Source organism: Neoarius graeffei, chromosome 7 (genome assembly GCF_027579695.1).
Source record: "Neoarius graeffei isolate fNeoGra1 chromosome 7, fNeoGra1.pri, whole genome shotgun sequence".
NCBI lineage: Eukaryota > Metazoa > Chordata > Actinopteri > Siluriformes > Ariidae > Neoarius > Neoarius graeffei.
Genome location: NC_083575.1, coordinates 66,499,725 through 66,525,018, shown reverse-complemented (window position 1 = coordinate 66,525,018; position 25,294 = coordinate 66,499,725). Strand labels below are relative to the sequence as shown.

General features: G+C 42.3%; 1 protein-coding gene across 1 annotated transcript; it reads right to left on the bottom strand.

Moving 5' to 3' along the window:
• Nucleotides 1-199: 199 nt before the first annotated feature.
• opn3 (opsin 3) lies at nt 200-23,532 on the bottom strand. The gene is made up of 5 exons (XM_060924818.1): nt 23,214-23,532; nt 16,279-16,598; nt 766-1,017; nt 442-562; nt 200-345 (listed from the first exon to the last, which is right to left on the bottom strand). The coding sequence occupies exons 1-5, from the start codon at nt 23,530-23,532 to the stop codon at nt 200-202; spliced, it is 1,158 nt and encodes a 385-aa protein (XP_060780801.1).
• Between the last annotated feature and the right edge of the window lie 1,762 nt (nt 23,533-25,294).

Genomic DNA, 25,294 nt, shown 5'->3' with positions numbered 1-25,294 from the left:
TACTTTTAGGACTTGTGTGAAAATCTGATGATATTTTAGGTCATATTTAGGCAGAAATATGGAAAATTCTAAAGGGTTCATAAACTTTCAAGCACCACTGTATGCATGTTTTCATCTCTAATCCAAATGTCTTTATTGTATTGCAAAAATAAAAGAATCGGCCTTGGTGCTCCAATACTTTTGGGTACTTGTTGAGGGGTCAGAGGGGTCGGACTTGAATCACACTGATCTCTGATGACTCTCTACATTTGTCGTTGATGTCCAGAGGGTCCGTGTCATTGCTGGCAATGATAAAAACAATCGAAGAGGAGTTGAAGGTCACCCTTTTCTTTGGCCTGTTGTCACAGCTTTGTGGCATCATAGTGGGGTGTACTGGTTGGCTGGAGAAGGTCAGGGGGTGGTCCTTAATGCTGCATTGCTGGTGGGCCAGGCTGTCATCATGACTCTGTGACATCACGACGGAGCGTACTGATTGGTTGCAGCAAGTCAGGGGGTGGTCCTTAATGCTGCACTGCAGGTGGGCCAGGCAGGAGCACAGCAGTTGCAACATGCAATGCCGAAACTATCAAAGAATACACACATGCAGAGAGATAAAGAGATGTGACGCATGAAAACTGTTCTGTATATTTAATTGATTCATGACATACGAATGTTGATACTATATACACAATATGAATTTTGTGCATCATTGTATATTCCCACATTATGATTTCTTACTCAAAAATCTCAAATATAGGTGTAAAGTGTAGAGTTTACTTCCTTCACCTTCCTGCTCATGAAGCCATATATAATTGAGTTGTAAGCTGTGCTTGACTTGGCAAAAAATGAGGGGATGATGGCAACTGTGGGTGAGATGGCATTTTGCTTGCCAAAAGCTGCCAGCATGGATACCACAGCATAGGGTGTCCAGCACAGAAGATAACAGAAACTCATTAGCAGGAACATGGTAGTCAACTTCTTCTCATAGCGTAGGACCTTAATGATTTGCACTGTCTGCAGATCCTCAATGGAGTGCAGCTACAGGAAGAAATTGAGAGAATTAGGAATGAATTAATTAAGGTGACATGAAAACAGAGGAGAAAAAAAAACTAGATTGTACACAGTTCCCAGGCGATCATGCCACACCAAGCACATCATACAGGGTAACTGCTTTTTTAAAAATTGAGTATTCTAAAATTTAGTATCTCAGCTTAAATGCTGGAAGTGATCATACCATCAGTAAGCATCTGTTAAACATTGTGTTGGCTTACTTTCTTCATTTTTTATTCATAACAATGTTTATACAGGAGGCTCTCATCACTGTGGTGTTTTTTCAGAGAAGTCTTGCACATGTATAATCATATCGATCTAATAAATAATATGAATAAGAATTCTACAAATAAAAACAGAGTGAAATATTTTGAAAATTATTTAAAATATATGTAATATATAAATATATATTTATTAAAAATTAAGTTCATTTGAGGAATGATTTGAAATCATGAAGGCTGTCTTACAGTAATATCTAAATAATTCCAGTCAGTGGCCGCATGAAATATAAAACGCTCTTTGCCCCAGTTAGTACGTGCACGTGGCAAGTGTAAATCCTGACGGTGGTGTGTATCATAATTATGTACAGTTGTGGTCAGAAGTTTACATACAGTGACATGAATGTCATGGCAATATTTGGGCTTTCAGTAAATTCTTTGAACTGTTCTCTTTCTGTGGCAGAATGTACAGCATTCATCTTTAATTAAAAAAATACACTAGAATTTGGTGCACAAGTTAATTTTCTTTGGGTTTTCTGAAATCAACACAGGGTCAAAATTATACATACAGGGTCAAAAAGATACATACAGTGGTGCTTGAAAGTTTGTGAACCCTTTAGAATTTTCTATATTTCTGCATAAATATGACCTAAAACAACAACAGATTTTCACACAAGTCCTAAAAGTAGATAAAGAGAACCCAGTTAAACAAATGAGACAAAAATATTATACTTGGTCATTTATTTAGTGAGGAAAATGTTCCAATATTACATATGTGAGTGGCAAAAGTATGTGAACCTCTAGGATTATAAGTTAATTTAAAAGTGAAATTAGAGTCAAGTGTTTTTCAATCAATGGGATGACAATCAGGTGTGAGTGAGCACCCTGTTTTATTTAAAGAACAGGGATCTGACCTTCACAACACATGTTTGTGGAAGTGCATCATGGCACGAACAAAGGAGATTTCTGAGGACCTCAGAAAAAGTGTTGTTGATGCTGATCAGGCTGGAAAAGGTTACAAAACCACCTCTAAAGGTTTTGGACTCCACCAATCCACAGTCAGACAGATTGTGTACAAATGGAGGAAATTCAAGACCATGGTTACCCTCCCCAGGAGTGGTTGACCAACAAAGATCACTCCAAGAGCAAGGCGTGTAATAGTCGGCGAGGTCACAAAGGACCCCAGGGTAACTTTTAAGCAACTGAAGGTCTCTCTCACATTGGCTAATGTTCATGAGTCCACCATCAGGAGAACACTGAACAACATTGGTGTGCATGGCAGGGTTGCAAGGAGAAAGTCACTGCTATCCAAAAAGAACATTGCTGCTCGTCTGCAGTTTGCTAAAGATCACGTGGACAAGTCAGAAGGCTATTGGAAAAATGTTTTGTGGACGGATGAGACCAAAATAGAACTTTTTGGTTTAAATGAGAAGCGTTATGTTTGGAGAAAGGAAAAATACTGCATTCCAGCATAAGAACTTTATCCCATCGGGGAAACATGGGGGTGGTAGTATCATGGTTTGGGCCTGTTTTGCTGCATCTGGGCCAGGACGGCTTGCCATCATTGATGGAACAATGAATTCTGAATTATACCAGCGAATTCTAAAGGAAAATGTCAGGACATCTGTCCATGAACTGAATCTCAAGAGAAGGTGGGTCATGCAGCAAGACAACGACCCTAAGCACACAAGTCATTCTACCAAAGAATGGTTAAAGAAGAATAAAGTTAATATTTTGGAATGGCCAAGTCAAAGTCCTGACCTTAATCCAATTCAAATGTTGTGGAAGGACCTGAAGTGAGCAGTTCATGTGAGGAAACCCACCAACATCCCAGAGTTGAAGCTGTTCTGTATGGAGGAATGGGCTAAAATTCCTCCAAGCCGGTGTGCAGGACTGATCAACAGTTACCGGAAACATTTAGTTGCAGTTATTGCTGCACAAGGGGGTCACACTAGATACTGAAAGCAAAGGTTCACATACTTTTGCCACTCACAGATATGCAATATTGGATCATTTCTCCTCAATAAATAAATGACCAAGTATAATATTTTTGTCTCATTTGTTTAACTGGGTTCTCTTTATCTACTTTTAGGATTTGTGTGAAAATCTGATGATGTTTTAGGTCATATTTATGCAGAAATACAGAAAATTCGAAAGGGTTCACAAACTTTCAAGTACCCCTGTACAGCACACCTAATATTTGGGTCAAATGTCTCTTTGCACGATTCACCTTGACCAAATATTTTTTGCTTACTATGAACAAGCTTCTGGCAGAATTCTGGTTGGATATTTCACGACTCTTCATGGTAGAATTCATCTCATCTCATTATCTCATCTCATTATCTCTAGCCGCTCCATCCTTCTACAGGGTCGCAGGCAAGCTGGAGCCTATCCCAGCTGACTATGGGCGAAAGGCGGGGTACACCCTGGACAAGTCGCCAGGTCATCACAGGGCTGACACATAGACACAGACAACCATTCACACTCACATTCACACCTACGGTCAATTTAGAGTCACCAGTTAACCTAACCTGCATGTCTTTGGACTGTGGGGGAAACCGGAGCACCCGGAGGAAACCCACGCGGCCACGGGGAGAACATGCAAACTCGACACAGAAAGGCCCTCGCCGGCCACGGGGCTCGAACCTGGACCTTCTTGCTGTGAGGTGACAGCGCTAACCACTACACCACCGTGCCGCCCCATGGTAGAATTGGAATAGTTCAATTAAATTTTTTTTTCTTGGCATGGACTCGACTTCTAAGCATGATCCATATATTTTCAATAGGGATGAAGTCAGGACTTGTTTTAAGCTTAATGTTAGCCTGCTTTATCCTCCACAACCAGCTCTGATGCGTGTTTGGGTTCATTATCCTGTTGTAACTCCCAAGTCATGTTCAAGTTTCTGATGGTTTATGCTGAAGAATTCTGAGGTAGTCCTCCTCCTTCATTATTCCATCCACTTTGTGCAATGAATCAGTTCCACTGGCAGCAAAACAGCCCCAGAGCATGATGATCCTACCACCACCACCAGCTGGTACAGTGTTCCTCTGTATATGATGGTCATTGTGGCCAAACAACTCAATCTTTGTCTCATCTGACCATACAGCTATCCTCCAGAAGGCTTTTTCTTTGTCCATGTAGTCAGCTTCAAACTTTAGTTAAGCTTGAAGGTGTCAATTTTGGAGCGGGGGTTATTTCTTGGATAGCAGCCTCTTAGTCCACGGTAATCTGACCTGTAGACAGTGATCCATCAGTTTCCAGTTCATGGCAAGGCTGTGCCATGGTGATTCCCAGGTTGTTCCTGACCATCTAAACGAATTTCCTTTCAGCTGAGGGTGACAGCAGTTTGGGTTTTCTTGAACCAAAGTGGCTTGGCAAAGTGACTACACCTCGCAATAACTTGGATACAATTGTGTGAACTGATTTTGGAATTTGCAGTTGTTTAGAAATGGCTCCAAGAGACATTCCGGAGTTGTGTATATCTGCGATCCTCTTTCTCAGATCTGCACTGAGCTCCTTGAACTTTTTCATTGTATTGTGTGTTGTTCAATCCAATGAGTGCTGTAAACAAACCCTTTTTATGAAGGAATAGAGAAGCTACCAGCTGTAGTCAGTCATGTTCACTAACAGAACTTAAGAGATCTGGCCTTGGCAAAATAAGAAACATTTTGAAGCAGAAACCTTTGTCACATGCACACTTCAAGCACAGTGAAATTCATCCTCTGCATTTAACCCTTCTGAAGCAGTGAACACATGCGCACACACTCAGAGCAGTGGGCAGCTACACCAGGGTGCCCAGGGAGCAGTCAGGGGTCAGATACCTTGCTCAAGGGCACCTCAGCCCAAGGCCGCCCCACGTCAACCTAACTACATGTCTTTGGATTATGGGGGAAACCGGAGCACCCGAAGGAAACCCATGCAGACACGGGGAGAACATGCAAACTCCACACAGAAAGGCCCTCGCCGGCTGCTGGGTTTGAACCCAGAACCTTCTTGCTGTGAGGCGACCGTGCTAACCACTATACCACCGTGCTGCCCTTTGGGTGATTTTGGATGTTTCAGCACCTCTGAATTAATAATCTAAGTGACCATATGTAAATTTTTGACCCTGTATGTTTAATTTTGACCTTGTGTTGATTTCAGAAAACCCAAAGAAAATTAAAACTTGCGCACCAAATTCTAGTGTTTTTTTTTTTAATTAAAAATGCATGCTGTACATTCTGCCACAGAAAAAAGAACAGTTCAAAGAAATTACTGAAAGCCCAAATATTGCCATGACATTCATATCCATTATCCATATCCATATTGAAGGTGAAATTAGAGTCAGGTGTTTTCAGTCAATGGGATGACAATCAGGTGTGAGTGGGCACGCTGTTTTATTTAAAGAACAGGGATCTATCAAAGTCTGATCTTCACAACACGTTTGTGGAAGTGTATCATGGCACGAACAAAGGAGATTTCTGAGGACCTCAGAAGAAGTGTTGTTGATGCTCATCAGGCTGGAAAAGGTTACAAAACCATCTCTAAAGAGTTTGGACTCCACCAATCCACAGTCAGACAGATTGTATACAAATGGAGGAAATTCAAGACCATTGAATTGGTCCCCAGGAATGGTCGACCAACAAAGATCACTCGAAGAGCAAGGCATTTAATAGTCAGCAAAATCACAAAGGGCCCCAGGGTAACTTCTAAGCAACTGAAGACCTCTCTCACATTGGCTAATGTTAATGTTCATGAGCCCACCATCAGGAGATCACTGAACAACAATGGTGTGCATGGCAGGGTTGCAAGGAGAAAGCCACTGCTCTCCCAAAAGAACACTGCTGCTCGTCTGCGGTTTGCTAAAGATCACGTGGACAAGCCAGAAGGCTATTGGAAAAATGTTTTGTGGACGGAGGAGACCAAAATAGAAATTTTTGCTTTACATGAGAAGCATTATGTTTGGAGAAAGGAAAACACTGCATTCCAGCATAAGAACTTTATGCCATCTGTGAAACATGGTGGTATTAATATCATGGTTTGGGCCGGTTTTGCTGCATCTGGGCGAGGACAGCTTGCCATCATTGATGGAACAATGAATTCTGAATTATACCGGCAAATTCTAAAGGAAAATGTCCTTTAAAAAGTCAGGACATCAGTCCATGAACTTAATTTCAAGAGAAGGTGGGTCATGCAGCCAGACAATGATCCTAAGCACACAAATTGTTCAACCAAAGAATGGTTAAAGAAGAATAACGTTAATGTTTTGGAATGGCCAAGTCAAAGTCCTGACCTTAATCCAATTGAAATGTTGTGGAAGGACCTGAAGTGAGCAGTTCATGTGAGGAAACCCACCAACATCCCAGAGTTGAAGCTGTTCTGTATGGAGGAATGGGTTAAAATTCCTCCAAGCCGGTGTGCAGGACTGATCAACAGTTACCGGAAATGTTTATTTGCAGTTATTGCTGCACAAGGGGGTCACACCAGATACTGAAAGCAAAGGTTCACATACTTTTGCCACTCACAGATATGCAATATTGGATCATTTTCCTCAATAAATAAATAAATGACCAAGTATAATATTTTTGTCTCATTTGTTTAACTGGGTTCTCTTTATCTACTTTTAGGATTTGTGTGAAAATCCGATGATGTTTTAGGTCATATTTATGCAGAAATATAGAAAATTTTAAAGGGTTCACAAACTTTCAAGCACCACTGTAGGTGAAATGAGACACTGGTGATCCCATTTGCTTTCATTTGCTTCATAAAGGTTCTTAGAAATCAAACTGGCTACTTAATGATCTTTCAAACAGCACATTTATAGGGATTTGCCAAAATTATTTGGGATGCAGGAAGTATAAAATGTCAGAAATATGCTTTTAGTTCAGAGGTGGTGAGGTGCAAGTGTTCATTTCTTCTATTATATACACGTTTGATATTTTGATGCTCAAATTTCATAGTTTTGGAAGAAATAATTTACTTTAGTAGGAGTGCTACTCACATGTTTTCATGTACTTGCTTTCTCACATAGTTTTGGCTCAGGACAAGAAACAGTAATAATTACCATGATAAGCATTGTAATTATAATGGACCACTGCTTGAGGCAAACCTTTAAAAAATATTTTCCAATTTTTCTAACCTTTTATGATCATTTGGGATAGGGATACGTATATATCCCCCTTTTTATTTTCAATACAATACCAATATTGGCTGATAAAAATACTGATCTGGTGACATCCTGTTGACATCCTCTTATTCACAAACTAGACTTCATGTGCTCTATGTTCATGTATGAAATTTGGTGATCTCGGCCCAGTGGGTCTGATAGAAAAATACATAAAATCTAATGGTGGTGAGTTCGCCCAAATCAAATCTGACCCCATAGAGTCTGTATGCTCTAAAGAGTCTGTTTTATCAAAGAGTCCCTGCTCAGGTTCAAGGAGCTAAAGTTTCTTTCAATTAACCTGAGCCCTCTCCACCTGAGTTAGCATTGACATCCTCCTTCACGTCTGTGCTGAAATCACATTTGCCCAGTGAAATCTGATTTGTCCTTTAACTGGCAATAAAAAACTATAAAACCAAACCCCCAAACAAATAAACCCAACCACTACGTGGCAGGGTATTCATTCATCCATCCATCCATTATCTGTAGCCGCTTATCCTGGACAGGGTTGCAGGCAAGCTGGAGCCTATCCCAGCTGACTATGGGCGAGAAGCAGGGTACACCCTAGACAAGTTGCCAGATCATCACAGGGCTGACACCTAGAGACAAACAACCATTCACACTCACACCTACAGTCAATTTAGAGCCACCAATTAACCTAACCTGCACGTCTTTGGACTGTGGGGGAAACCGAAGCACCCAGAGGAAACCCACACAGACACAGGGAGGCACTTGTTGGCTGCTGGGCTCGAACCCAGTACCTTCTTGCTGTGAGGCGACAGTGCTAACCATTACACCACCGTGCCACCTAGTGGTAGGGTAGTACTTTAAAAAAGAGTAGATCAAAGAGTGTTAGGTTAATGCTTTGCCACTACTCCCTTCAGTTCTGTTTGCAGAGTAAAAGGGTCCATTTGTGATTAGTGTACACTAATGAGGACTTTTCTTGTGTGCAGGTGTCTTTTTAACAGCTGTAATTTGCTCCGCCGTTCATTCAAGTTTAGTGTTCAGTTTATTTATAAAATTCCCTCTTTCATTGTGTCTGTTATTCCATGCGTACTGTGGCTCACTTTTGGCTTCAGAGACTATCTGGCTCCTGACTTTTTCTATTAGCCATTAAGATATTTTATAAGCGCACACTAATCAGGCAGAAAAACTCTCCAGCACAGTGGGAATAGTTCAGTCTCTGTATTTTAATACCCTGGGAAATGTAAAAGTAACTGAAATTACAACCCCGATTCCAAAAAAGTTGGGACAAAGTACAAATTGTAAATAAAAACAGAATGCAATGATGTGGAAGTTTCAAAATTCCATATTTTATTCAGAATAGAACATAGATGACATATCAAATGTTTAAACTGAGAAAATGTATCGTTTAAAGAGAAAAATTAGGTGATTTTAAATTTCATGACAACAACACATCTCAAAAAAGTTGGGACAAGGCCATGTTTACCACTGTGAGACATCCCCTTTTCTCTTTACAACAGTCTGTAAACGTCTGGGGACTGAGGAGACAAGTTGCTCAAGTTTAGGGATAGGAATGTTAACCCATTCTTGTCTAATGTAGGATTCTAGTTGCTCAACTGTCTTAGGTCTTTTTTGTCGTATCTTCTGTTTTATGATGCGCCAAATGTTTTCTATGGGTGAAAGATCTGGACTGCAGGCTGGCCAGTTCAGTACCCGGACCCTTCTTCTACGCAGCCATGATGCTGTAATTGATGCAGTATGTGGTTTGGCATTGTCATGTTGGAAAATGCAAGGCCTTCCCTGAAAGAGATGTCGTCTGGATGGGAGCATATGTTGCTCTAGAACCTGGATATACCTTTCAGCATTGATGGTGTCTTTCCAGATGTGTAAGCTGCCCATGCCACACACACTAATGCAACCCCATACCATCAGAGATGCAGGCTTCTGAACTGAGCGCTGATAACAACTTGGGTCGTCCTTCTCCTCTTTAGTCCAAATGATACGGCGTCCCTGATTTCCATAAAGAACTTCAAATTTTGATTCGTCTGACCACAGAACAGTTTTCAACTTTGCCACAGTCCATTTTAAATGAGCCTTGGCCCAGAGAAGACGTCTGCGCTTCTGGATCATGTTTAGATACGGCTTCCTCTTTGAACTATAGAGTTTTAGCTGGCAATGGCGGCTGGCACGGTGAATTGTGTTTACAGATAATGTTCTCTGGAAATATTCCTGAGCCCATTTTGTGATTTCCAATACAGAATCATGCCTGTATGTGATGCAGTGACGTCTAAGGGCCCGAAGATCACGGGCACCCAGTATGGTTTTCCGCAGACATGTGGACTCGAGTCATGTGACTTGGACTCGAGTCAGACTCGAGTCACCATTTTGATGACTTGAGACTTGAAATCCCTAGATGAGGAATGACTTGCAACTCGACTCGGACTTGCACGCTGTTGACTCGAGACTTGACTTGGACTTGACAGTTTTAGCTTGCAATGACTTGGCGTATCAGGTATAAATATTCTTCCCCCCCGATTTTGAATCCAAGTACACTCGTTATTATTTGAATGCGGTGTAGCTCCTTGTCCTAGGCTACGGCAACTCAATCCACTAGCACTAGGTGTCACTCAAGCACAATGCCGGGGTGGCCCTATATTTAGCCGGGACCATCCCCGGCCCAAACCATCAATGGTGGCCTGCTTGGAGCATGGGGAAAATAATTTTCACTAATTTTGGTCACTGATCTTATTCTTGCATTAATCATCAATTCAACTGCGCTCTCCATTTTCACATGGCAGCCCAGACGCCGACAGCATCGCAGCAGATTAAATAGGCGCTACCAAATAAGGAAATTCTCCCCTCCCCTCTATTGCAGTTGGTTTGGTCCAAGACTCCTCCTCTGTATTGCGGGGAACTTAAACAACATTGGCGCGAAACAGCGCGCGTCAGTGATGGAGGGCAGAAAGAGGCCAGGTGGAACCGAAAGGGCGGAGCTTAAAAAAGGTGGCAGCAAAATGTGCCAAATTGACAGATATGTTCTCAAGACCAGCTGGTAGGTTACGAAAGATATGGAGCATGATAACCCTGTTTGTCGATTTTATCAGTCTATGCTAGGCCTATAATGTGTCGATAGTTTGCGATGTCAATTCAGCTTTTTGATGTCATGTGAAATCTCGCAATTTACACGGTATAGATGTGGTGTATGTCTTAATTCTAAGAAGAACTGGACATTGCTTTACATCCCAGTTATTAACAATTTTAGATGAACAGGTCCCAAATGTGCTGTTGCGCGTTATTTCCTCATCCAGCCTATTTCATCTCGCTGTCACACCGTGCATTTCCACAGGCGTGCGCACATTGTGGTTATGAACACACAGGCCTAGAAGTCATATTTGATGTTAAATAATTGTTGTTAAATATATAACTTAGAAGAGGTGTATGCGTATGCCAATATTCTAAGCAGAATCGAACACTTGCTTTAGCCTACATTTCATTTAACCATGTTTGAGTTGCCTAATGCGCCCTCACGCTTTATCTGCCGGTTGCTGAGTACCCAGCATTGCTGATTTGCCATTATTTTCGAGGCGTATGCGGCATGTAATGCACAAGCATTGGTTCAAATGCACGCGAGATGGGTGCTTTCGTTATTTTAAGACTATGTGACTAAAAAAGTGTTGTGTAATTCGTCTTAAATAACACGAAACAATCAGCCATACTCGCTGCTTTGCTATTTGGAGTGGCAGTCAGCTGGATTTCGCCCCCGACGTAAAAGTTCATTCCCACACCCAGGCCGAAGATGCCGATTTCTGAAGATGCATGTCCTTTGGATGTGTTTTCAAATATTTTCACTAAGGAACTTTGGGACATGTTGGTGACACAGATAAATGTATATGCGGATTAGACACGCGGCCACACACCATCCAATTTTAAGTGGAGCCCCGTCTCATACTAGATGAAATCGTTCGTCGGTCTCTGCATTACGTTTGTGGTCATTAAACTACCGCGTAATGGAAGTTTTATTAACCCTAAAGTAATGCAGAGAACGACGAACAACATACATTGTCACTACCTGAATTTAAACCAAATAAAAAGCATTGTGAAAGAACAGTTATTTGTTTTATCTTTTTTAATGTACTCAAATTCCTCCTCCATTTCAAAGTGGCCTGAATGTGAATTAAACTCCCGGAGTGAAAACAGGGCCCACTCCGGCCCTGCTCAAGCACTTCAACTGGTTCAAATGAAAAACCAAACGGTGATGGGCAACGAGGACGCTGAATGATGAACGGACGGATAAAAACATGATTCCCCGCGTAATTTCCTTTGGATTTAAAGAACACTCCAATACAGATGACAAACGCATTGCTACGTGCAGAACATGTGGAGCCACAATTTCGGACAGCCAGTCAACCACATCAAACTTCGCTCGTCACCTGAGGCTGCATAAGGACAAGTAAGTAACAAAGCCAGGTAGCAAGAATCTGTACAGGCTAGTTGGTGGCTAGAAGTGGAATGTGTTAATGTATTAACGCTGTCAAGGATTTGTTTTGCTTTGCTGAATATAAAATAGTGAAGTAGATTTTTTTTTTTTTTTTTTTGGATTGCTTTTGTGTTCAGTCTAGTGTTAGGTTATGTGGACTAGGCTACCAGTTAACACACATTGGGAAGGCATAGCCAGAAGGTGGTGATTTGGTCAGAGCAGAGAAAGTTTACAAGATTGTTATAAAGGCTCTGGTCAGAACGACACAGACTTATGATAAGAACCGGACAGCAAAGGATAAAACGTGAATCAAATAAACAGTTACCCAGACTGCAAACTAAGTATGTAAAACAGAAGTTCGCTCTTTGCAATGGGAAAGTCAGTGCTCGTCATGAAAGGCATTTAAACCACCGAGACGAGATGACTAGCAATGCAAGTTAAACCAGGTGTTTAACTGTTTGCTACGTACTGCACCAAGTCATGGACGCTGTGCGATGTGTGTTATTAGTGCTGGGATTACGTGTCATCAGAGACATTCAATTCTATTCTCTTCCTCTCTCTGGTGTCATGTAGGCAATGTGAATAATGGGCCATTTGGGCTATGTAAAATGTAAGCTCAGCTGACGTTTTATAGCGCAGTACATCCCGACAGATTGGAGTGTAGCCTACTCCGACGCGAAGCATTATCCCACAGTCTTACCCAAACGACAGGGCACACAATGCCTTTACATAGCGTGGCTTTACCAGTGCATTTATTAGTCTCTGTCGAGAAACCAAATTCGCCAAAAGCACGCAACTTGGATCTGGAGGATTCCGCTGAACATTCTGAAATTCACAACAACTGTTTATTCTACTTTATTATACGGCTCTCTAGAATGTTGCCAGGGCTTCATTCTCACATTCTGGCCAGAGCCCTAGAGGACTCTGATTCTGGCTACATCGTCACAACGTTCTGTGTTTACTGAGGCTACCGGTATTTTAGCGAGTGTTTAGTGAATGCATTGTGGTCTAGCTAAACTGCTTAAGGGAACATCCTGGCTGGGTTGTATTAAACATTATACTGTGTATAAACAAATATGTTCGGATTAAATGAACTCAGACTTTGATATTGAAAATGATAAAAGCATGTTAATGTCTACATGATTAAAAACAGAAAACAAGTAGGCCTACTAATTTTACTTTTTTTTTCTTGTTTAGATTTGCAGAATATCTGAAGAACAAGATCATCCCAAGTGAGACAGAGCAGCCGTCCATTTCTGGATTCCTTACTGCAAAAGACAGACAGTACAATGCTACCCACCCACAACAAAAAGCCATCACAAATTCAATACTAACAGATTTGGTCATTGGATGCAACATCCCTCTCTCAGTAGTGGAGAACAGATATTTCTGGAATTTTGTCAGTTAGTTGGTCTCTCTCACACACAGAAACATACTCAAGTCACGTTGTATTGTGTTAAAGGCATGTCATGTTGTATGTTGGGACAGTGCCTAACTTCAGAAGGAAAACCATTCTTTGATTCTAAAAGTACACAGATCATCTGTTAGCTTGGACTTTGAGTTTCATGTCTTAAAATGCACATGAAAAGCATTTTTATGTGAAAAATGACATGAATGAAATGAAAAGAAAATGATTTTTGTTACACAGTACCAGTACTAGTTTTGTTTAGAATTTTGTTTTAATTTCTCACTAATTTTCCAATAAAAAATTTAAGGAAATGGTCATACTTTCACTCATTCTCACACCCTTAGCCTCAGATGTACACTGACTCACTCAAACTAAACTCACTGAAAATTTAGGATGCTTTACTAACGTTAACTAACTAATCATTGTCTCCTCTGAGATTCTTTGATTGTCTTGGGGCACAAGCTCTAAAACATTTTAAAATGGAAAAGAATGGGTGTACTGTAGTTACTTGTGCTGCCTCTATGAATCATTGACATTACATTTAGCAGACATTTTTATCCAAGGTGACTGGAAAAGGAGGACATACACTGCAGTGTGGAGAGGTAATACATTTGTGATCAAAAATGTGTTGATTGCCTGTAGAATAAATGGTGACTTGTTAGGGACTTGGAAAAAAATGGGACTTGGACTTGGACTCGACTTGGCTTGGGTAGGACTTGGACTTGGACTTGACTTGGTCAAAAGTGCCTTGACTTGTGACTTGACTCGGACTTGAGTGGTAGGACTTGAGACTTACTTGTGACTTGCACATTAGCGACTTTGTCCCACCTCTGGTTTTCCGGCCTTGACCCTTATGCACAGAGATTCTTCCAGATTCTCTGAATCTTTTGATGATATTATGCACTGTAGATGATGATATGTTCAAACTCTTTGCAATTTTACACTGTCGAACTCCTTTCTGATATTGCTGCACTATTTGCCGGCGCAGAATTAGGGGTATTGGTGATCCTTTTCCCATCTTTACTTCTGAGAGCCGCTGCCACTCCAAGATGCTCTTTTTATACCCAGTCATGTTAATGACCTATTGCCAATTGACCTAATGAGTTGCAATTTGGTCCTCCAGCTGTTCCTTTTTTGTACCTTTAACTTTTCCAGCCTCTTATTGCCCCGTCCCAACTTTTTTGAGATGTGTTGCTGTCATGAAATTTCAAATGAGCCAATATTTGGCATGAAATTTCAAAATGTCTCACTTTTGACATTTGATATGTTGTCTATGTTCTATTGTGAATACAATATCAGTTTTTGAGATTTGTAAATTATTGCATTCCGTTTTTATTTACAATTTGTACTTTGTCCCAACTTTTTTGGAATCGGGGTTGTATGAATGGAGTGATGAATCAGGAATCTTATTAAATATGATGTGCTGTTGCATGTTCATGAGTACACAAGTGCATGTATATGAGAATGTCTCTGTCCCTGTGCAGGTGGACGGACTGCAGTAACCTGAATACATCTGAAAAGTGGTTTAGACTATAGAAAGTTTCCATCCATCCATCCATCCATCCATTATCTGTAGCTGCTTATCCTGTGCAGGGTTGCGGGCAAGCTGGAGCCTATCCCAGCTGACTATGGGTGAGAGGCAGGGTACATCCTGTATAAGTTGCCAGGTTATCGCAGGGCTGACACATAGAGACAAACAACCATTCACACTCACATTTATACCTACGGTCAATTTAGAGCCACCAGTTAGCTTAACCTGCATGTCTTTGGACTGTGGGGGAAACTGGAGCACCCGGAGGAAACCCATGCAGACACAGGGAGAACATGCAAACTCCACACAGAAAGGCCCCCATTGGCTGTTAGGCTCGAACCCAGGACATTCTTGCTGTGATACAACAGTGCTAACCACTACACCACCATGTCACCCCAAAAGAAAGTTTTACACAATTAAATTATATTTGAAACACCAACTCATAAACTTCAAGACATATCTGAACATGGAGATTCAGATCTGAACAAAATATTCTGCCTATAGTATACACATTCTGCAAGCAAAAATGAGTAGAATAACATTGTTGTCCCTGCCGAAACTGATCCAGGCTTGAGGAGAACCATGTTTGGTTGACTTGGCCAGAATTGCAGCAGTAAGGTGGCCAGTTCCTTTCTGTGCACTCACACCTATGGGCAATTTAGAATAGCCAGTTAACCTAACTGCATGTCTTTGGGGGAAACCGGAGCACCTGGAGGTGTAGGTGTGAATGTGAGTGTGAATGGTTGTTTGTCTCTATGTGTCAGCCCTGCGATGACCTGGTGACTTGTCCAGGGTGTACCCTCTCCCATAGTCAGCTGGGATAGGCTCCAGCTTGCCTACAACCTTGTACAAGATAAGCGGCTACAGATAATGGATGGATGGATTTGGTTTTGACAGACAGATATATGGCCAAAAGTAGGCTGACACATGACCTTCACATCCATATGTGAGCCTTACCCAAACCATTGCCACAAAGGTGGAAGCACACAGTTATCTAGAACATCTTTGTACATTGTAACATTAAAATTTCCCTTTATTTGAATTGGGCGGTGGCATGGTAGTGCAGTGGTAGCATTGTTGCCTCACAGCAAGAAGGTTCTGGGTTTGAACCTCATGGCTAACTGGAGCCTTTCTGCAGAGTTTGCATGTTCTTTCCCTGCCTGGGTGCTCTGATTTCCTCCCACAGTCCAAAAACATGCAGATGAGGTCAACTGGCTACTCTAAATTGCCCATCGGTGTGAATTATTGTTTGTCTCTTTGTTAGCCCTGCAATAGACTGGCAACCTGTCCAGGGTGTACTTTGCCACTCACCTAAAGTCAGCTGGGATTGCCTTCAGCAACCTTGATGGATAAGTGATATGTGTTGATATGGTTTGTAAGATATGGTTTGGCAATGTTGGTGTGGAAAAACTAACAGAATTGAACATATAAATAGATTATGATATCAAAGTAAAGGCATGGAGCAATCCAACATTGTGTCAATGTAAGAACTTTGTTTTGTTTCTTACCATATGCACTGTGTACATAATATTTCCATAGCAGTAGACCATAACCCCCACTGGAACAAAGAAGCAGGCAAGGAGGAAGAAAAGTATGAAGGAGGCATCATTGGGGTCTTTAGAGGCCCAGTCCAAAGAGCAGCCCAGTTGGTGGATCTCCAGGGTGTACCTGTTCCAGCCCAGGAGAGGAGCACCAGTCCATGCAAGTGAGTAGAGCCAGATGAAGGTGATGGATCTCCAGGTCCAGTGGAAGTCTATGACCTTGGCATGTACCACTCGAATGTAGCGTTCATATGCCATGACACATAGGGTCATGATGGACACGATACCTGTGATTGATAAATAAAGGCCAGAATGGGTTCAACAAGAAATCTGATGCATATCAGATACTGGAAGCCTTGCACTGCATGTCATACTTCTAGTTTTTGCTAGATTTCCAGTTTTCATCACTCATGGCCAAGAACTGCCTACTTTCACAGGATGAGGCTATTTGATTGACATTACATATGGTCAACCACAGATTGTGACTACATGATGCACAGTATAGGGGCAGAGTGCTACAATGAGGAACAACCTGGGAACAGTATGATTTACAATGGCCTTGCAAACCAGACTTCTGCAGGTTCTAAGGTTGGAACTATGTTGCTGTGATCCTCAGAAATGAATATGACAATATTCAGAATTTGATATGGGTCATGTAAACAGCATTTCTGCTTGGATATTCTGAATTTGGCCTTATTCAGAATTTAGCATTTTCTGATTAACACATGAGATATGCTGATATTATTGGGGTTTTAGCAGCATTCTTTGAACATGTATATTGTGCAGTCTGAATTTGCATTTCAATTGGGTTTTTTTACGGCAGTTTGCAACACACAGCCTCTGGACTGTTTACGGTCAGCTCTGTGTGTTGTACACAAACCAACTAGACAACAGTTTTCAAAGCTGGAAGTATGCATGGCTGCATGTAAATGGGAATATTAGTGAATATTCATTTTCATTAGCCATGTAAACAGCTTAATAAGAATATTGTCTTTTTCAGAATAAGGGCAAAATCTGGACTATGTTGTGCATGTAAACGTAGTAATAGAGTTTGAATTAAAACCTTTAACTGTACTCTTAGAAAATAGGACTCTTCAAGACTCCATTGGATAGTTATTGGTTCTTAGCTGACTAATATGATTCTACCTGGAATCCTTCCTGATATAAAAACATTCTGTTTTACAGTTCTGTATAGAACATTTAAAGGTTAGACCAGAGGGACAAAGTAAAAAACCTCAAAAGTAAGTACCTGTAGAGTTTCCTTTTTTTTTTTTTGAAGAGTCTATTCAAAGAACACCCAACGAACCCTTCTCCTTATGGCTGCAGTGGATACCAGTAAAATCCATTACTTTAATGACCTATAAAGAGTTGATTGGCTTGGCCCACCAGTCCTGAAGTGAACTTTTGCTTCATCATAATCCATCATGTCAACTTCAACATGTATTCTTTATCAGAATGTAGAATAATGAAGACTACATTAGGAGTAGATATCTTCTATTCCAAACACCTGCCAATTGGTGTACAGGATTCAGACACAGTCTTAATTTTCTTCTCAGCTTAGGTTGAAAATCTGTTTATGTAGTCAGGCATATCTAATGCTTTTCCATTAGGTAAAGGCATATATGTGGGGGTGGAGCATTCCCTGGCACAGAGAATTATGGAAAATCATCCCCAAGGCAATCACTCAGGTTCATGGTAGGGTTGGGAGATGAATTATATACCAGGATGCTCTCATGCCTAGCTTCTGGCTTTCCCTTTTAGTCAAAGCTAGACCCAGCTCATCTTCTGATCACAATATGTGCAACCCCATATCAGAAAAAGTTGGGATGGTGTGGAAAATACAAATAAAAAAAGAAAGCATCATTTTCTAAATTTACTTTGACTTGTATTTCATTGCAGACAGTATGAACCCAATATATTTCATGTTTTGTCTGATCAACTTCATTTCATTTGTTAATATACATCCATTCCTGCATTTCAAGCCTGCAACACATTCCCAAAACAGCTGTGATGGGGCAGTTTAGGGCTAGTAATGAGTAAACAATTAAATAATGATGTGATTTGAAACAGCTGATGTCAACAGGTTATCGTAATCATGATTTGAAACAAAATCAGTATCCTGAAAAGGCCTACCGTATCCGAAATCGCTCCCTACTCACTATATAGGGCACTATATAGCAAGGACGCCATTTTGTAGTGCTGTCCGAAACCTTAGTGAGGATTATTTACACCCTATATAATGCACTCAAAGTATCCCACAATGCATCACGAAAAGTAGTATACAACGATGGTCACTAACCAAAGCAATATATCTCATCATGCATTGCGGTTGAGCTGAAAGAAATCAAATTAAAAGTCTAAAATTTGATTTAATAAAAGGCAGCAGCAAAGAAGAAAGTATTCAGCCTTGATTTAAAAAACCTGAAAGATGCAGGCACTTTGTATTGATTAATGTGGGAAATATGATCAGTATAATATGGATTTATCACAAAAATACATGCATGTATTTATTATTTTGAAAACCCACCAGCCGGCTGATCTGGAACATTTTAATTGTGCAACAGTAATGACATAAATACCAGCGCGATGGATGAGTGTCCGAAAGCGTTTTTTTTTTTTTTTCATTTTACCAGTGAGCTCACTATATACGGTAGTCCTATTTAGTAATTCCCTATATAGGGGCTAGGGAGTAGTGAATGAGTGAGCAATTTCGGACACAGGGCTAGTTTTTGAGGATCAAAGATGTGTTGAGGATCTCAATTTTGCCAACAAATGCATGAGAAACTTATTAAAATGTTTAAAAACAATATTCCCCAGACAAAGATATGAAGGGATTTGGATATTTCACCCTCTATGGTACATAATATCATTAAATGATTCAAGGAATCTAGAGGAATTTTGCTGTGTAAAGGGCAAGGACAGGCAGTGTATATATATTGCTGGTAATTTAATATTAGTCAATATCAGTGACTGAAGACGACAGCCTCTACACGGCCTCCCCTGCGAGTAGTGAGAAATGGTGCAAGACCAACTCATGAAACTAATGTTGCCGAAGAATCATCGAGCTGGCAGACCAAGGTACAAGCCAAGGTCAAGACCAAGGCAGAGAACGTCCTGCTTAGGATGGGCGGATACCCCTACCGTCGAAAACCAAGGCCTGTCAGTGCTCCAACTCAACGTCGAGGGCCTTACCATCACCAAACTCGAAGTCATCAGACATCTCGCCGATTCCAATAAAGTGGCAGTTGTTCTCCTGCAAGAGACACACTGCGTTTCTGATGACAACCTCAAGCTGCCTGGGTTCCTCCTCGCTGGGTCCATCCACAGCAAGATGCATGGAATGGCAACCTTTGTCCGGGAAGGATTAAGTTGGTCAGCCACCAGCCACTCTCCACCTGGCTGCAACATTGAGTGGCTGGTCACCCAAATCCAAGAAACATCTGTTGTGAATGTATACAAGCCCCCACCAACAGCGCTGACTGTATCATCACTTCCACCTGTGCCTGCTCCCGCCATCTATGCAGGTGACTTCAACTGCCAACATACAGATTGGGGTTACAACCACACCTCACATGATGGTGAAGCGCTGAGTGAGTGGGCTTCTAACATTGAAGCACTGCTGCTCTTTGACCCAAAAGAGCCCCCAAGCTTCTTTTCTGCACGCTGGAACTCTTACACCAACCCAGACCTGGCCTTCGCCGTATGCCACAGTAACGACCTGAAACTGGAGAGACGTGTCTTGGGCAGGTTCCCTCGTTCACACCACTGGCCATCCATCAAAGTACCATCGCTGGTACAGCCACTAGCTGGCAGACCGGTCAGGAGATGGAATTTCAGGAAGGTGAACTGGAAGTTGTTTATGGCAGAAACGGAAAGAAGAACTGCTGGTCTGCTGGACCCAGAAGCAGCTGATGTGGACGCTGCATACACCGCTTACTGTAAAGTCCTCCTAAGGGCAGCAAAGCACAACATCCTGTGTGGCTACAACAAGAACTATATCCCGGGCTGGGATGAGGAGTGCAGCTACCTGCTGCGCCAACACCAGCAGGCGAGCTCCAGGGAAGAAATGGACACAACAGCAACAATTTTACTGCAGAAGCTGGACGACACCCAAAGGACTAGGTGGACTGAAGTAGTGGAATTTATCGACTTCACCCATTCTAGCCGGAAGGCGTGGCAGACCATCAACCTGCTTTCAAGGAGAAAAACAACACCCCGCAGGTGTCAAGTGACAGCAGATGCCATTGCTTCCCAGCTGCAGACAAAAACTTCACACGACTGATCTCGTGTGAGGTATCGTCTCTCTCCAGGGCAGCCAACGTCGATGCCAACCTCTCAGGAGACTTCACAGCAGCCGAACTAAGTGCAGCAATTAATAAACTGAAGCCAGGCAAGTCACCAGGTCGAGACAATATCCACCCAGAGTTTGTCATACACCAAAGTGAAAGAACATCTTGCTGGCTATGCTAGTTCTTCTCAGCATGTTTCCGGAGGTCCAAGCTTCCAAAGACCTGACGCCATGCTTCTGTCATAGCCTTGCCAAAGCCGAACAAACCCACTGAAGAGCCGAAGTCCTACAGGCCCATCTCTCTGCTCTGTGTCCCATATAAGATCCTGGAGAGGCTGATTCACAGCCGCATTGAGCCAGTGGTGGACCCACAACTCCCACCGGAACAAACCGGCTTCCGCCAAGGCAGGTCAACAGTGGATCAGGTAACCCTACTCACTCAGGACATCGAAGACAGCTTTCAGGATAACGAGAAAGCTGGAATAGTATTCCTGGACCTGACAGCTGCCTATGACACCGTGTGGCACCGTGGACTACATCTGAAACTGTTGAGAACAATCCCAGACCGGCACATGGTGAGGTTCATCATGGAGATGCTATCGAACCGTAGCTTTATCCTACAGACCAGCGATGGCCAGACCAGCAGGTTCCGAAGGCTGAAGAACGGTGTCCCGCAAGCCTCCGTCCTCTCACCAATGTTGTTCAACATCTACATTCACGACCTGCCGGATACAATATCTACCAAGTACTGCTATGCGGACGATTTGGCCATCATGCTTTGACGCCCAACATGGAAGGTGATGGAAGATGGTCTCAACCGAAACATGGGCATCCTGGCAGACTCCCTCCAGAAGTGGCACCTTCAGCTCAGCGTGGGCAAGACAGTGTCTGCAGCATACCACCTCAGCAATCGGGAAGCAAGGGAACTGGATATGTATGTTGGCAACAACCGCCTAGAGTTCCAGCAAGCCCCCAAGTACCTTGGTGTATGCTTGGATTGGACACTGTCCTATAAGCAACACCTGGATGAAGTGAAGGCCAAGGTAACAGCAAGGGTCTTGCTCATCCGCCGTTTGGCGGGTTCGACTTGGGGAGCTTCCCCCCAGACCCTTCGCATATCCACGCATATCCACCCGTAGCCGAATACTGTGCCCCTACCTGGAGCAGAAGTCCACACGCGAACAAGGTAGATCCTGCCATCAGCAGCGCCCTCCGGATAGTAACTGGTTGTCTGAAACCCACCCCTGTGTCCCACCTGCCAGTCCTTGTTGGAATCGCCCCGGCCAGTCTCTGACAGGATGCAGCTACCCTCACCCTGGCAAGAAAAGCCCAGAAGTACAACTGGCACATCCTGCACAAAGCCACAATAACACCGGCTCCACCAGGCAGGTTCAAGTCTCACCATCCCTACAACAAGGCAGCACAAGAGACGCTACAGTCTATCCCTGAGGACTTGTCCAGAGACACCTGGCTGGCAGCATCCTGGAAACAGACGTGGGAGACAGCTGGGCCCTCCCGCATCCAATGATACATCAGGGACCTAGGAGGTGGTGTAAAAGGAAAAGACCTGCCATGCCACCTGTGGACCTCGCTGAACCGTCTATGCACTGGGGTCGGCCACTTCAAGTCATCTCTGAAGAAGTGGGGCCTATTGGACAGTGCGGCATGTGAGTGTGGCGAACCTGAACAGACTGCCGAGCACATAATCACCGGTTGCCCCCTATACAGCCCACCCTCAGAAGCTGGCCTCTTCGACTTAGGACCAGAGACGATGGCGTGGCTGCACAACATTGAGTTGCCCATCTGATGATATACGAAAGAGAGAGAGAGAGAGAGAGAGAGAGAGAGAGTGACAGCTGGTCATGATGGTAGATTGGAGGCTAAAATCTAATATCTGTCAATAGCTTAGTTGTGCAGTACATTATATCACAAGGTCTCATCATTGACATAAGAATAATGCGGCTGTTTCATCCTGGTCAGGGTTATGGTGAATCTGGAGCCAGGAACACTGGGCAAGACAGAAGAACAGACCATAACTTGTCAGGATTGAATCAAGGACCCTGGAGATGTGAAGGGGCACCAGAGCCCACTAAAACCACTCTGCCACCCAAAACTGGCATAGTAGCTACAAGTATAGTTTCAGATACACCGCCATGACTGGGTCAAGTAATATTTGCTCAGAGGTGGTCCTATGGTAGCCCTCTTATACTGAATGGCATGAGATGTGGTTAAATGGGTTTCAGTTACAAATTTTGCACATAAAAATTGTACCTCTACACTCTCAGAAAATAGGAGTACTAACCAGTATCCTTCCTTGTTCCTGGGGTGGTAACTTCAAGTTTACAGTGTTTGTACCATTTATCTTTTAATGTAAAGCTTTACTTTTAAATGTAATTACAGTCCAATTATGTACCTTACCTACTATAGTTTATGTTAGGCTATAATATGTCCACATTTTCCAGATGAAAGATACATATTAAAGGCACAAAGAAAGGTATAGTTCAGCACCATTTTTTTCTGCGAGTGTATGGTACTGACATGCTGGAAACTGGGTATATTCATCTAAACAGATCTCTCTGTATTCTCCAAAAGTTAACAAAACATCATGACTAACCGAACAGACTGTTGCTGAATCCGTCCCACACACATGTGGTGGTGTCCCACACCCATCCTCGCTCCAAACACGAGACCAAGGTGAAATTGGTCCCGAACACAGACACCAGCAGGTCGCTCACACTGATGTTCACCAGAAGTAAGCTGGTAGGCGTCCGCAGCCTCTTAAACTTGTAGTAAAGTGTGAGGACAAGCAGATTGTTGCAGAAACCCAGCACACCAATGGTTCCGATAGTAAAGGTGAGACGTTTGTACATCCCAACAGGGAACAGGGAGGTGTCTGCATGCATCCGAGTCCCGGTGTCATTCAGAGGAGTCATTGCAGGAGTCATTTTGTGTCTGCCATTCTGATGTGCCACTGCTGGCTGGATTGGTGACCGCTTGGGGAAACCTAACACAAAGTATGCGTGAAACTCCTCACTCGGCTGTCCTTCATCACCATCCAACTGTCCTCTGGCTGCACAGCTCACTATACACTGGATGCACACGAGCTGAGATGTTGATGTGCATGCTCTTCTGTTACAGACCATACATAATTTATAGCATTTCCCAAAATAACATGATTTGATTTTACAGTGTTGCAGCGTATATTCATACAGCATTCAGCCGTACATGTGAGCACTGACAAACAATCAAATAAACTTGAATTAATAATATTACTATTTATTATGCGTGGGGACATATTCTGTGGCTGCAAATTAGCTGGCCTTTTCTCATGACTTTATGTTTATACAGTCACAGGATGTCATTGTCTTAGCAGCTTTTCTATTGCCTATTATAACCTTGCATATTTTTAGTCTGTATTCAAAATGGAGTGGTGAATCATGGAAAGAAATTACATTTATGATGGTATATTTATAACGGATTCTGTAGATCAGCTCTTCATTTTTTCCTTGTTAGAGATTAGAGGGAATGCCTATTTCTGACCTGAAAGAAAAATACTGCAACTGATTGGAGAAAACTGAAAATTAAAAAGAAAAGTATTTTTGTTTGCTCTTATATCTAATTCTATGATGATCATTTTAATGTCTGAAATGAACAGGATATGATCTTGCATATCATGTGCATGCCTTCTCGATACAGTGAGTCTATGAATACATTTTTTCAGCAGGACCAAGATTATTCAGACTTGGTCATGTGCAAATCAAAATTCATCAGGGATGAGAGTTTTCCACTTTTCGGTGGATTTCCGCTTTTTCTGAGCGAAAATCGACATTATGCCAAATCCGTTGATATGTTTTTTTCATTGAGGGGGGTTGGGGTATGTTCCTTCGTGATACTCAAGCGTACGACGATGTTACATGTTTACATTTTCGCCATCTTTAGTCTCGCTAAGTCTCGCGGTAGAATACGTGTTATCTACAATGTAATTGGCCAAAACATCGCTGGCGAGAGCATGATAGCCAATCATAACAGTTCTTACAAGAGTGTGGGAGAGAACAAAAGCCAATCTTAACAGTTCTTACAAAAGTACCCGCATCGTTCTATTTTATTGAAACTTGCACATGTTCATCGTCGCTGCCCATACGAAAAAGAACAGTAAAGAACTTATAAGAGTTTACCATTGTCTTAGTAGTAAATCCTTATAAATATAAGGATAAATCCTTATAAGGATTTATAAATAAATATATATGCCATGTATGATTTACTCCTGAAAATGGCCCATTTTGCATTTTCCTCATACAAATTTTTTATGAAAATCTAGTATGTATGAAGTGAACATTGTGCATGGTTTTTATAGATAATGTGTATGATGAATTACACCGTCTTTGTATGCTTCATGTAATGTTTGTAGTTTTAAATTATATTTTACAGTTTAAAATGTGGGCGGCACGGTGGTGTAGTGGTTAGCGCTGTCGCCTCACAGCAAGAAGGTCCTGGGTTCGAGCCCCGGGGCCGGCGAGGGCCTTTCTGTGTGGAGTTTGCATGTTCTCCCCGTGTACGCGTGGGTTTCCTCCGGGTGCTCCGGTTTCCCCCACAGTCCAAAGACATGCAGGTTAGGTTAACTGGTGACTCTAAATTGACTGTAGGTGTGAATGTGAGTGTGAATGGTTGTCTGTGTCTATGTGTCAGCCCTGTGAT